At 37.7% G+C, this 13,617-nt stretch overlaps 1 protein-coding gene across 2 annotated transcripts in view; it reads right to left on the reverse strand.

Annotated features, from left to right (window-relative positions):
* Positions 1 to 13,617, reverse strand: part of ATP11B (ATPase phospholipid transporting 11B (putative)) — an 81,147-nt gene that overhangs the window by 12,440 nt on the left and 55,090 nt on the right. For both annotated transcript variants that reach the window (XM_023736828.1, XM_012557259.2), the window contains 3 exons: positions 7,593 to 7,658; positions 6,988 to 7,091; positions 5,282 to 5,447 (listed from right to left, as the gene is read on the reverse strand). In XM_023736828.1, coding sequence (XP_023592596.1) covers positions 5,282 to 5,447; positions 6,988 to 7,091; positions 7,593 to 7,658 — 336 coding nt within the window. The remainder of the gene's footprint in view (positions 1 to 5,281; positions 5,448 to 6,987; positions 7,092 to 7,592; positions 7,659 to 13,617) is intronic.

Here is a 13,617-nt window from a genome sequence, read left to right on the forward strand (position 1 = left end):
ACTCTCACCATATTGAGGGTTAGAATCAAAACAGCAAGTTGGGCTCCACAATCTCTGAGGCACAAATGAATGTTCACACAGCAGCACACAGTGTCACGCACACACAAAGCACTAACAGCAGTTCTAACGGGCAATAACGAGACATACAAAGTACAGCCATGACCTTCCAGCGCACTAGGCTGATACCAGACATACGGTACACTAAGCTAAAACCAGGTTTCTGTCAACAAAACTCATTTTCTCCTAGTAAACAAATTCACTGCCACTAAGACGTAAGTTCTTATTGCAAAGGTGTGCCCAATTTCTCACCTCACGCTCCCTTCTCGGAAGAGATCTCTACTCTAACTGGACTTCTGCAGGGTGGAAGGGTCACATGACCTTACAGATGTTACAGGACACCTGGGTGGGGGCTTGATTTTTTTTTGTTAAGAAAATGAATTTATTCCTTTATTTGAAGTATTTTTAAATTTATACAAACTTCTTTTTTCCCCTACATGTGTATTAGAGACCTTCCAGGAAGTTTAAAAATGTGCCCACAGCCATTCTTATTTTTAAATTATAAGAAAATGTCATCACTGAATTAAAAACAAATTTTGTGTCATCTCTATGACTCTTCCCAGTCTTAGGATGGATCAAGAATTGCTTTTATACAAAGAATGCTATGGTCAATTTCTTTATATCTACACAAAAAAATAAAATGGTAGAATTCCTTAGTTTCAAGAGTACAGTAAGTTTATGTGAAGATGGCTTAACAGCTTGGCCTATAATCCAGGAGAAGGGAAAACACTTAAATGAGCTTTCATTTATTCAAAAGAAATCTGATAACAGTTTTGTGTTAATGGTTCTTAAGAAGTACTAACTTGATGAAAGATTTGAAAGCTCTTAAAAATACCTGATATCTGCACACCTGTCTTCTCTGACGCAGTGGTGAACAGTTAAGCCACCACCGCTCACATCCAAGGACACTGTTTAAGGCACTTTACAAACAAGATGTATTCAAAGTTCACAGGCTGCATCAGCCGATGGAAGTGTATCCACGCAGCTGTGAGCAGCTACCACACAGCGGTCCCTGCTCATCCGAGCAACTGTTGTTTCTGCCTGGGCTTCAGCTGAGCATGTTGTTTTCTTCTCTTTTTTTTTCTTTGTTGCTGATAGTAAGTAAATAGACCACGGTGTTTAAAATGATCATTTTATAGATGTAGCTGCCCCGTCGGGGCACAGCGCGGGCAAAGCCTGCCTGACCAATACCCCTGCTCTTGGTGTGCTTTCACAGATGAACGCTAAGCTTCCTACTTCATTACAGTGTTGTGGAGCTGGGATCGCTCTGATTTATCATCTTCTTTCCCCATCCTCGTTTACTCTAGTATTGTACAGAAACATGGCTTGACTTAAGCCAACATATTAAAAATATGATTTCATAAAAATATTACGACTATTCTCAAGGCAGAAGTGATCCTCCCTTGACAGAAGAGTTTACCAGAGTGTTTACATAATGAGCCCTCCTACTGCCTCAGAGGTAAACACCTGGATGTTCCAAATATGACAGGTGCCCACAGTTTTCAGAAAGTCATCTACCTATAAAAGGTGACAGACACGTTTGGCTCAACCAAAGGCGAAGGCAAATCTTCCAGTTGATTTTGACTCGAGTTCTTGTGTTAAACATGAAGTTTAGTTGACTACCACTTAAACAGCCCTTTGTATTCATCTGTAATTACCAGACCCTGGTAATTTAAAGTAGAATATATTAAAAATCTCGAAGCTGATAACAACAAACTGTTTGAAAGGTTTGGTAAAACTGGAAGACACCTCAAAACTATGAACTCACAGAGTTGCATAAGAGGCTGTTTAAGCAGTGCTTTGTCAAAGCCATTTACTTCATCAAGTGACTGCAGACAGATGAGAAACCTTACAATAACAGAGAATTTTTTTAAAATACACTTGATAAGAATCCACAAGTCACTGACAGGGCAAGAAATGCAAGAGTGCCAAAAGGAAAAAAAATATTTTGGTTATGTTACTCTTTCTCTCCAAACCAGAGTGGAGTTAAACTTACTATATGGTTTTGGTGTCTTGATATCAAAAGTTGTAGGATCTCAGCTTTCATTCCCTTCTATCAGAACACATCTCTAGACTACTGTTACGTAGTTTGTTTTTTTTTTTTTTGGTAGAAACTGACAGAGGGGATCTGTCTGTGAGATAAAGTATATATAAGACATAAAAATATATTGTTCAGTTTGTAGATGCACTAAACAGTAGCATGGATATGAAATGCTTCAGCAGCTGTAACAGTATACAAATACACACATGTATTTATAACAAAGATCAAGGTTAGATAAAAATCGGGCAACTCTCACTTCAAGTAACTTCAACTTCAAACTTCAAACTTTATGATGAATTTCTGTAGCTTTAGTTATTCAACATGCAAGAGCATTCTTAACTGTGAATAATACGACAAGCAGAAGCATTAGAACTGTTCTAGAAAAGGTAGTTAAGGTGTAAAAATATATATATAATAAGGTACAGATCTCTGTCCTGTTATCATGCTGAATTTTTATCTGAATTTGCTTCTTAAAGAAGAAATGGATATATTTTTTAGGTTTCAACATACATATTAACAGAAGTCAGATTAGCCTGGGACGGAGCTGTGCTAGCGACCATGTCCCACTCCATGTTACTCATGCGTCTGCTCATCTTCCCTGCTGTGCAGGTGACCCTCAGCATGCAGAAAAGTAACGAGGTTCTGCCCCTCCTACTCTACCTAAGTTTGCTCAGCTGACTCCTTGCCCTCGACAGTGGCTGCAGTGCGATGAACTCATCACTGAGAGCGACTGTGTTGGAGTACATCTACAAGTGGACAGAAAAGGGACGGGACACACAACAAGTCAGTGAGCTTGTTCATCACCCAAGAGGCAGACACAGGACGAGCTTTGTAAAGACATCGGTTGCTACAACAGTCGGAAATATCATACATGGTACACACGTGACCGACACCTGTTGAGTTACGGCTTTGCCATCAAAAGAACGTGAATTCTTCACTCTTAACACCACGTTGTTATTCTGGTGAAAAACAAAGCCCAGAATAACGCTGATCATGATTTTTCTCGCTACTTTTGGTGAACAAAACGAAGTAGCCGATAACTTTCTATTTCCCCATCGTTTGAAATCAGAGGTGGTGATGTAGTGCTGAAATAATAACGATTATAGCAAAGAGATAATGCCACGCGTGGGATTCGAATGACCGTATACTGTCTCAGTAGAAATAAAACAGCACGTTAGAAGACTCCTGAGTGGAGAGTTCCCGCCTGGAGAAGATGGCACTAAAACATCTAGTCACATCATTTAAAATGAATTTGGTGAGGCACACGCAAATGATTGACTTATTGTACATTTCATTTTGAATCAATTTTAACCTATGGTAAAAGAACCAAAATATATATAACAGCACTTTTAACGTTCTTCTTGACTAAGGATTCACCTTAAGGCCCCAAACATTTCCTATGTAATTCTTTAAAAATAGGCTATAGAAAAGATAAGAAGAAGTAACATCATTTTTTATATCATTAAGAAATATACCATACATTTGTAAATGCCTAATGCAGAGTTTCTAAGAATAAACATAAATAAACCTGATTAGTTACTCTTATAAAAAATTAAGTTTTTTAAGGGAAGTTATTCATATATTTTGTGAAATATAGCTTTTCACAGACCAAGAGGGGGAGATAAACGAGCTCTCCATAAAGGACTAGAAAAAGTACGAGAGGCAACGTACTAAAAACAGTACTCTTACTGTAAATATTTCTCTCTGAAGATTAGGAATAATAAGCCTTTCTGATATACACAATGTACTGCCCAGTGGAAGTCTGTATGAGTACGTGCTGCAGAGGCATACAGCGTGATCAGATTATGTAAATTTTCCAACCCATTTGGAGACCATATCACAGAGCAACATCCTCCTCCTCATGGTAATTGTTTTACCGAGGACCTACAATGTACAGGCTCTGTGTTGGGTACTTTATATTCTGTATCTCTAACAATCATGTATGGTAGGAATTATTACTCTGATTTTACAGAGGAGGAAACTGAGGCATAGAGAAATGACTTACCAAGGACATACATCTCATGAATGGTAAAAACAGTACTGAATTCAAGTCTGTCAGGCTTCAAAGGCTATGCTGCCTTGGTGGTGTTAGAACACGTATTTGCTAGGATGGAGTTATGAAAGCAAATATGTGCTGAAGAAACGCTGACAGTATCAACTGAAATGAAAACTAATGCACCATTTAGGGAGCCTAACTGAAACTACAAAACAGCGTGCAATTATCCTATTTGCAGCATGAATGTACAACTGAATTTCCAAAATTTAAACAAAATTTGCTCGGCAGGTAGCACACAGTATGCTGAAAAAAATCTCAGCCTAGGCAGAACTAAGTGATCAGAAAACTCAGCCTTTACCAGGGTGTACAGCTGATTAGAATATATTCTTGAGAGTACATACTCAATGCTGTGGTACAGTTAATAGAACAAATTTAGATTTTTTTTTCTAGCTCATATAAAGTAAAATTCACAAAAAGGGTACACTCAGCTAAACAGCTAGCATTTCTTGCGTACCTACTATGGGAACATTCTTTCATTTATCCTCATTACCATGGTAACAAAATAGTTATTTCTAACGTATTTTTACTAATGAGAAAACTGAGACCCAGAGTCACAGAGTTAAAGTGGCAGAGATCTGTCAGGCCCCAAAGACCAAATTCTTTTAAGCACTATGCAACATATTGCTAAATATTTGCTGTACTTTAATATTTATTAATAAACACTTAGAGAACATATTTTATAAAAATCCACTCTGTAAAAATTATTTAAGTTAAAGACCTTATACTCTTCTGTTGAAAATAATATAAATTGAAAAATATTACTCAAATTCCAATGTTTTCAAATACACAGATAACCCAATTATATATATCTGATGGAATGCTGTGATAAAATTATCTAAAACATATTTATTATTATCTGGACATAATCTGATAGTTTTATATTTAAAAATCTGGAATTTTATTAAGAACAAGATGTTTTCAAAATTAAAATTTATCAGTAGTCATAAAATTAATAGAAACAGTAAGAAAACAACTTAAAATATCACATTTAACAATGTTTATATGGCAGAATATTTGACACAGGAACAGATACGTTGATATTTTCTGATATAAGCACATTATAATGACAGCTATTCATTGTGAAAGGCTCTGAATTTAAAAAGGAATTGTATATGAAAAGGGGTTACCTGTGCCTTTTCAGTACTTGTAGGATGGAGCTGTCGTTCAAATACTTTCTTTACAATATCAAGAAATAGACATGTAACAACCATGACGATTATGCCAAACCAAGCAGAACCACTTGATAGGAGCTGAATAAATACAAAGAACATATTCTGGGACCCCAAAAATGGCCTGCAAAGAAAAAAATGTGGGCTTGGTCAAAGTGGAAAATGAAAGACTTAAACCAAGACATCATGTAAACCCACAATATTTGAAAGAAATAATTATAAGCATATCCCATGAAAATGTTAAAAATTTGAAATCAATATAATTAACTGAATAACTAATGAAACAATATGGACTTTGTTAAAAATATAATCTGATTAATTACTTTCAATGACAACCATAGTCTTTATTATCAGGAAAGTGTCAGGCAGTTGACTAGGTAAGTCTATCTTAGTGGTAGGACGTCAATAGGAATGTGTAGTAATACAATACTACAGTAACACAGTAATGTAGTAATACAGACTTAAGAGACTGAGAAAAGCCAGAAAAAATATGTAACAAGGTATTTTCTGCTGAGCAACTTAAAGACTGATAATCCAAATCTTAGACTGAAAACTCTACTCAGAGGCTCTTCTCAAAAAACATCTTTTAAAATGAATGCAATCACAAATACTAGTTCTACACATTAGTAGTTTGGAGCCCTGGTGGTGCAGTGGTTAAGAGCCTAGCTGTTAACCGAAAGGTCAGCAGTTCGAATCTACCAGCTGCTCCTATAGTTCTACTCTGTCCTATAGGGTCGCTATGAGTTGGAATTGACTTGACGGCAATGGGTTGGGTTGGGTTTGGTATGAGGAGGGGACCTAGGTGTTGGGGGTCAAACAGCAGTGGGTTTACAGTAGTGGTTAATGTCTAGAATCTTTTGTGTGTGTTTTTGTATACAACTTTTCAAAACAATACAGGAAAATGCAGAAAGAAATGGAGAAACAAAGAGGATTCAAAGCAAATAAGTCGAATGGCATTCATGAGCGTTCTTTTATGATCCTAAATGGAAGTTAATGTTCAGCCAATCTAGTTTTTTTTTTTGCCTAACTTCAAGTTTTCTGCTTGATATAAGGATCAAATGCACAGCAAGCAAATGTCATATAAACTGTACAAAGTAGAGACTTCACTTGTCCATCACTAAAGAAGCTTAGGACAGGCATTGATTTTAATCTACCGGGGTAGCTGTGGATCTGGTTCTATCAACAAAGATGAAGCAAACTACCTTTGAGAAAGAAGTCCGCTCATACATCAACGTTCGATGGTTCTGTGTGACTTATTACACACATTAGGAAATCATTTAGAAGTGATATGTTAGTGTAGAGAACATTGACTGTGGCGTAAGATAACCTGGGGTTTAAATCCTGATTTTGCTACCCTTTTTCTTCTTCTTCTTTTTTAACTTTTGTGACCTTGGGGCTCTATTTCCACAAGGAAAAAATGGAGATAATAAGATTATTGTCATAAATAAATGTAACAGCTTATGTAAAACACCTCAAATGTAGTAAGTATTCAGTAAGTTAGTTCCTTTCTCCTTATCAGTAAGATCAGTTGAAAGAAGTGAATTTATTAATAGAATAGGGTCTCAAAACTATTCTGAGCACATTTTATTTATAATAATAATCTATCACAATATGTTTTTATTATCCTTAAATCAATATAATTAAAACACAAAATAGTCACTCACCAAAGAATCCCTCCATAAAACAAGGAAAACACAAAATAAAATATAATAGAGCCCCAGGTTACAAGGTGATTGATCCAGGTCCAGAAATGAGTTTCCAAAGCCATCTAAAAAGAGAAACATTAAAAAATCCTTAGAAATAGAAAGCAATGACTTTAACCTTTTAGATAAAACTCCAGAATGAAATGTATTAATTATAAGGGATTTAGAGTGTGATGGCAGAGTACCTCAGAAAATAAACTTTATGAAAGTGTCCTCATATGAGATTGAATAATATCAAGCTTATAGTATCTCCCTTCTGTGAGGCAGAAGCATTGAAATTTCAAGTGTTTATTCTCAACTCCATGGCCTAAAACAAGTTGCGCTGTCTTGCACTATATATAGAGAAATAAACCTTGATTTGGCCATAAAAATCAGCTGAGGCTTTCCAAACTAATGAACTTACCAAAGGAATTATTTAACAAAAATGAATTATTAAAATAGCAATCAGTGAAATTATTTATTACTGGAAAAGGGAAAAAATACCTATCTATGGCCAAAGAAGTGAAGAAAACTTACTACTAATGCAAACACAAAATTCGCCTGTATTTCTGATTTCAGTACCATACCTTCACTGTGACTGTGATCACCATGACGGTGAAGACCAGGGTGCCAAACGTCCAGTTTCCAAACATCTAAACAGAGAGAACCAACTATCATTGCATTACATGTCAATACATTAAATCAGGCACGAGGCAAAATGTCATTTCATTTCTCTATAAAAATCACTTGCATTTATTTAAGCTAGTTACATTTGAAACCTGTGACTATTTTAGTAAAGTTTAGAGTATATCAGAAGCATTATGATTATGATTGCTATTGTGCACAACGATGCTCTGGATAATATCAGCCTGGAAACCCAACGGTGGGTTTAGACTGTGTGACGCTGACTCTGCAAGCGTGTGTTAGAACGACATAGCAGTTAGTGATTGCTTTACTCCTGTCATACAGTAAAATTTGTAACAAAATCCTATCCGATTGGAACTATTTTCTGAAACCACTGCAACCGAGAGTTACAGCAATTCACTTGCCATTGTATTTCTGGACACAGTATAAGCGGAGCAAGAAATCACACACAAAACTAACACCTGAAAGATAATGGCTGGTGGAATCGCTCACCAAAGGAGCCCATATACACATGCAGCTAATACCAGCCAGAAGGTATTTCACTGGGCTTTAAAGCCAAAACTTACTAAAGTTTATCAAAAATGTAGAATCCCAAAAGAATGTCAGGATTTTATTTTCACAGACAAGAACACAATCAAAAACTTGTATAAATTTCTTTTCAAAGTAGTCACAGTTTTTAACATTGGTTTAAAAAATTATTTAAAGGGCTTTTTTTTTAAATTACAGAATTATTTGTAAAAATTAGTGTATACTTGACAAATTACTTAACCCCTTTATCTCATCTTCTTCATCTGCAAAATAGAGATAAACCTCAAGGTTTATATATGAAAAGCACAGGGTGTCTGATATCTCATAAGCAATCAGTCACTAACAGTTATGATCAATGAACACCATCTAAGATGCATCTATTGGTCCCATAACCTTCAGAGCAAAGGAGAATGAAGAAATCCAAAGACGCAAGGAAAATATTAGTCCAAAGGGCTAAAGGACCACATGAACCACAGCCTCCAGAAGCCTGAGCCCAGAGGAACTAGATGGTGCCCGGCTACCATCATCAACTGTGCCGACAGGGATCACAATAGAGGGTCCCGGACAGAGCGGGAGAAAAATACAGAACAAAATTCAGATTCACAAAAGGCCAGACTTACTGGTCTGACAGAGACTGGGGAGCCCCCGAAACTATGGTCCCCGGACATTCTGCTAACTCAAAACTGAAGCCATTCCCAAAGCCCACCTTTCAGCCAAAGATTAGACAGGCCTATAAAACCAACAATAACACACGTGAGGAATGTGCTTCTTAGTTCAGGCAAGTCTACGAGACCAGATGGGCAACACCTGCCCAAAAGCAAAGACGAGAAGGCAGGAAGGGACAGGAAAACTGGATGAGTGGACACAGGGAACCCAGGGTGGAAAGAGGGAGACTGCTGACACATTGTGGGGATTACAACCAATGCCACAAAACAATCTGTATATAAATTTTTGGAATGAGAAACTAGTTTGTGCTATAAACTTTCACCTACAACACATTAAAATTAAAAAAAAGAAAAATCAATGAACGTTACTTTACTCGAGGGTATTTATGTTAAGAGGAAAAGAAAGTTTATACCTCTGAAGAGGGGAAAAAAAGGAAACGTCATACTGCTTATTTTCCTGCTTTTATCACCTCTAAAAATGACTCAGAAACACTGAAAACCATTGGGTCTGTCTGAGCTGGAAGAGCCCAGCTCTAGAGGGCGATCAGTCTCCTCCTTCCGGGCTATGGGGACAGTACTTTGCTGCAGCCGGGGGCCTGGGCGTCTAACAGCACACACTGCCTATCACTCCCTAGCTGGTTCTGCTGGGCCCCGACTGGAAGCTACTTACGCAGAGGCGGATTCAAGGTTTCCTCCTGCATAGTGTGTACTTAATAAACATTCTTCATTGGTGCTTACCCCCCCAATTATTTAGCTTTTTATTTATTTTTAAATGATTTCATGGAAGTCTGTTTTTCTAGATATGTAATTCTTGGGGAACTTAAAAAAAAATTAAAGTTACATCAAGATCTCTAACAAATATTTTATAAATAATTTTACCTTTTACCAGTGCAAAATTCTATTAATAAAAAAGAAATGATTGTACTCTTCTTTAATGATTAATTTGCTTAAAAACTTGTAGTATGAGAGTAAAAATCTGCAACTATCAAACTTAGTTATAAACTGTAGTATTCTAAGAAGCCCTGTTTAAAAACACCAAGTCAAAAAACATTGATCCTGTCAGATTACAGAAACAATTTAAAGTTTTTATTAAGCCCATTTTTAACTTAAATAAAATGAAGAGATTCACCAAATTACTAATCTGTGGCTTCCTGACAAATGTTTATGGTAAGAAGATACTCCTGTATTGTAAGACAAGTCCCTGTTTTCAACTAACAGTTATCTTTCAAATACTGTAACTCTTTTAAGCCTGCATAGGCAAATCATACCATTTTATATTGAGTTTAACTCTCCTGCTATCTAGAAGAAACACAGAGTTAAAAATTAATAGTTCAATCCTTTTTGGCCCCAGTTGCAAATCTTCTATCTCTGCGTCCCCAAACATATTTTGCAACATGTAAGTGCTGCCAATGGGAAGGGGAACTCCAGGTGACAAGCACGAAGGAGCAGCAGTGAAGGAGTGTCCTCTGGGGTGCTCTGAGGGCAAAGATCTCCCCGCAGGGCAGCAGTTTTAGACACACTCAGATACGTCATACACACTCCCCCCCAATCTACTGAAAAAGGTTTCAGAGGAATACATGAAGAATGAATCCTTCTTTCCTAAGTTAAAGAGAAATTAAGACTAAGAGCTGAATACTCAAAAATATTTGTTGAAAATTAGTTAACACCTATAATACTCATGATACTGCCAGGCCCTTATAAAAAAAAAAAAAAAACACACTGGGATAGAATCTGAACATGCCCTGAATGTCCCTTTCCAACCTGAATCCCAAATGACTGCCAGCTCCTCACATCACTTGTTCACATTAACCTGCTCTTTACCTCTGGCCACACCTCCTCCAAGGGCTTCCCTCTAATAACTTTTTCTGCTCCAGGCCCTCAACTGTTTGCAGATTCTTGGGCATACAACGACAAAGTCTCGAAAACAGAAAGCATTCAACACATCCAGTGCTGAACAATGAGATGTGGACTAGACGTCTAGATTTTCAGCTTTGGGAGGAGACGTGAGGGAGCTGGAGCTAAAGAAGAGGGGTCTGTGGGCTCAACCGTGAAGAACGAACAGGCAGATGGTGGAGAGAGGCTCTGGGAAAGAGGCAAGAGCGCTCTAGAGGGGAACCACAGTGATGGCCTGGAACTGGAACCAAGCACAGCACGCTCTTGGAGTCAGCAAGGAGACTTACAGTCAGAGTTTTCAGGAGAAGTAGATCAGGTGGGATTGGGTAGGATGAGGTCTTTGATATAGTAGTGATTTGATAGTAAAAACAGTAATACTACTAAGACAGAGTAATTCTGTATGCTAGGCACTATACTTGGTGCTTTACACGTTCAACGTCTTTTAACTCACAGCAAACCTAGGGATGATGCTCCTTATTTTGCAGGTGAGGGGACTGAGGCTTAAAGAGGTTAAACAACTCATCTCAGGTCACTCAGATGATAAATACAGGTGCCTGCATGTGAATCCAATTCTGACTAATCCAGTGTCTGCTGCTTTTCCACAATGCCTGGTATTGGTGGTAGGCGTTTAACTCTACTGGTAGATTAATTTCTAGTGGTATATTAATATTAACTAATTGGTGGTTTAAATCTAGTGGTAAATTAATTTCTGAGTGGTAGAACTGGTAGACTTTACTAAATGTGGAAAGAAGTTAATGATTTAAGAAAAAAAAAACAACGCTTAAGAATTAAACAGGTGGTAACCAACAATAATTTACCATTCATTAAAGTTTTATTTTTTTGTATGAAGCACGTTCAAGATTTGATTTTTGAAAAAGTCAGTAAAAAACAGAAACAAATTATCAAATTAAGGGAATACTTAAATTATGATATGCAACAGTATATTACATTGTCATGAAAAAATATTTCTGAACATTTTTAGTAATATACACGATCATTTAAGCTATAATGTTAAGAATAAAAGGGAATAAAAATTATGAAGTTAATAAAAACAGCAAAATACAAAAAAGAATGGAAGGATATATGTTAAAACGATGACATAATTCTATCTGGGTAGAGGGACAACCGGTGATTTATTCACTTGATAGTTTTTCCTGTATATTCTAAATTTACCACAATGGGCACATATTACTTCTAAAATCATGAAACAGTAATAACTAGCAAACAAAGATCTCTTTAGTTTAATTTCCTTCTTCTAAACCGTGCCCCGCCCCCACCATTCTGCCCCGTTTCACCCCAGTGTTTCAGGTGGGAGTGGGCCCACTCCCTCGTATCCTTATCTGTTTGATGCTCCTTGCACAGGTGGCAATTTTGTACAGAAAGGCTTATTTCTCAGAGGAATTTAGGGTCGTGATTAAGCTCACAGGCTTGAAAGTCACACAGATCTGGGTTTGAGTTCTACTCTTGTAATTTACTTCCTGTGTGACCTTAGGCAAGTTTCTTAACCTCTCCGGTGTTAATTTTCCAACATGCAAAACGGTAATAAATGATATTTTCCTCACACTGGGTGGTTAGGATGATTTAATCAGCTGATGCAGGTAATACACCTGGTACAGAGGCAAACTCAATAAGAGGCAGTTATTATTTGGGAAGTGCTGTAGTCATTATGCCACACAAATTAGATTCATGTTTTTGCCCAAATCAGGCCAAGTATGTCCTCAAAAGTGATCTGGCAATAATAGTTACATTTCCACTCTACATCCTAAAGGGATCTGCGTGGATAAGGCCCTTCTACAACCGAAACCCACTTCCTTCTTTGCTCTTGCACAGTTTGTTATTAGTTTACTTGATTGTTTTCTGTATCCCTCATAAGACTCAGAGCTCCATGACCAAGTGTCTTAGTTACCCTTACAGACCCAGAGCCTAGTATAAAAAAACAACCATTGCTGTCGAGTTGATTCCGACTCACAGCGACCCTACAGGACAGAATAGAACTGTCGGCCTTTTGGTTAGCAGCTGAGCTCTTAACCTCTACGTCACCAGGGTTCCCAAGTCTAGTATAGTACACAGGAACGGCTGGCCCTCAGTACACGTTTGTTGAACAGATAAAGCTTTATATTCTTCCACTGCCAAGACTTGAATCTGTGTCCCCAAACATTTGGCACCACTTAAGTACTGCTGATGGAAAAGGTAAACTAAAGGAGCCAAGCAGTTCCTGTCCACCACAGTACCATTGCTGTCACTTCCTTCCCTCTAACCCATCCAGCTAAGCCCGGAAAGAGAGTCTGGCCAGAAGCACGCCGGTTACGATAGCGTGTAACAACCAATGTACTGTGTGGCACTCTTTCCTAGTTTCACCTTTCACACAAGTGGCCACACTAAACAGTAACTTAGACATCCTTACAACCCTAGTGTGCACTGAAGTATGCTAGCCCTTCCTAATTAAAAAACAAGAATTCATGCAATTAAAACAAACACTAAATCCTCATCTCTCATCTGAAAAATGGGGGTAGCAGTACCTGTCTAACAGGATTATTGCAAGGATTAATGAATATTATTGTAAAGCACTGAGCGCAATACCAAACCAAAAGACCAAACCCATTGCTGTCTAGTTGATTCCGACTCACAGCAACCCTGTAGGACAGGGTAGAACTGCCCCATAGGGTTTCCTAGGAGTGGCTGGTGGATTTGAACTGCCAACCTTTTGGTTAGCAGCTGAACTCTTAACCACTGCACCACCAGGGCTCTAAGCACTAAATTAGCAGTTTGAAACTACCAGTGGCTCTGTGGGAGAACGATGTGGCAGTCTGCTTCTGTAGAGATTTACAGCCTTGGAAACCCTCTGGGATTGTCATGAGCTGGAACGGACTGGACGGCAGTG

Source organism: Trichechus manatus, unplaced genomic scaffold (assembly GCF_000243295.1).
Source record: "Trichechus manatus latirostris isolate Lorelei unplaced genomic scaffold, TriManLat1.0 scaffold00092, whole genome shotgun sequence".
NCBI lineage: Eukaryota > Metazoa > Chordata > Mammalia > Sirenia > Trichechidae > Trichechus > Trichechus manatus.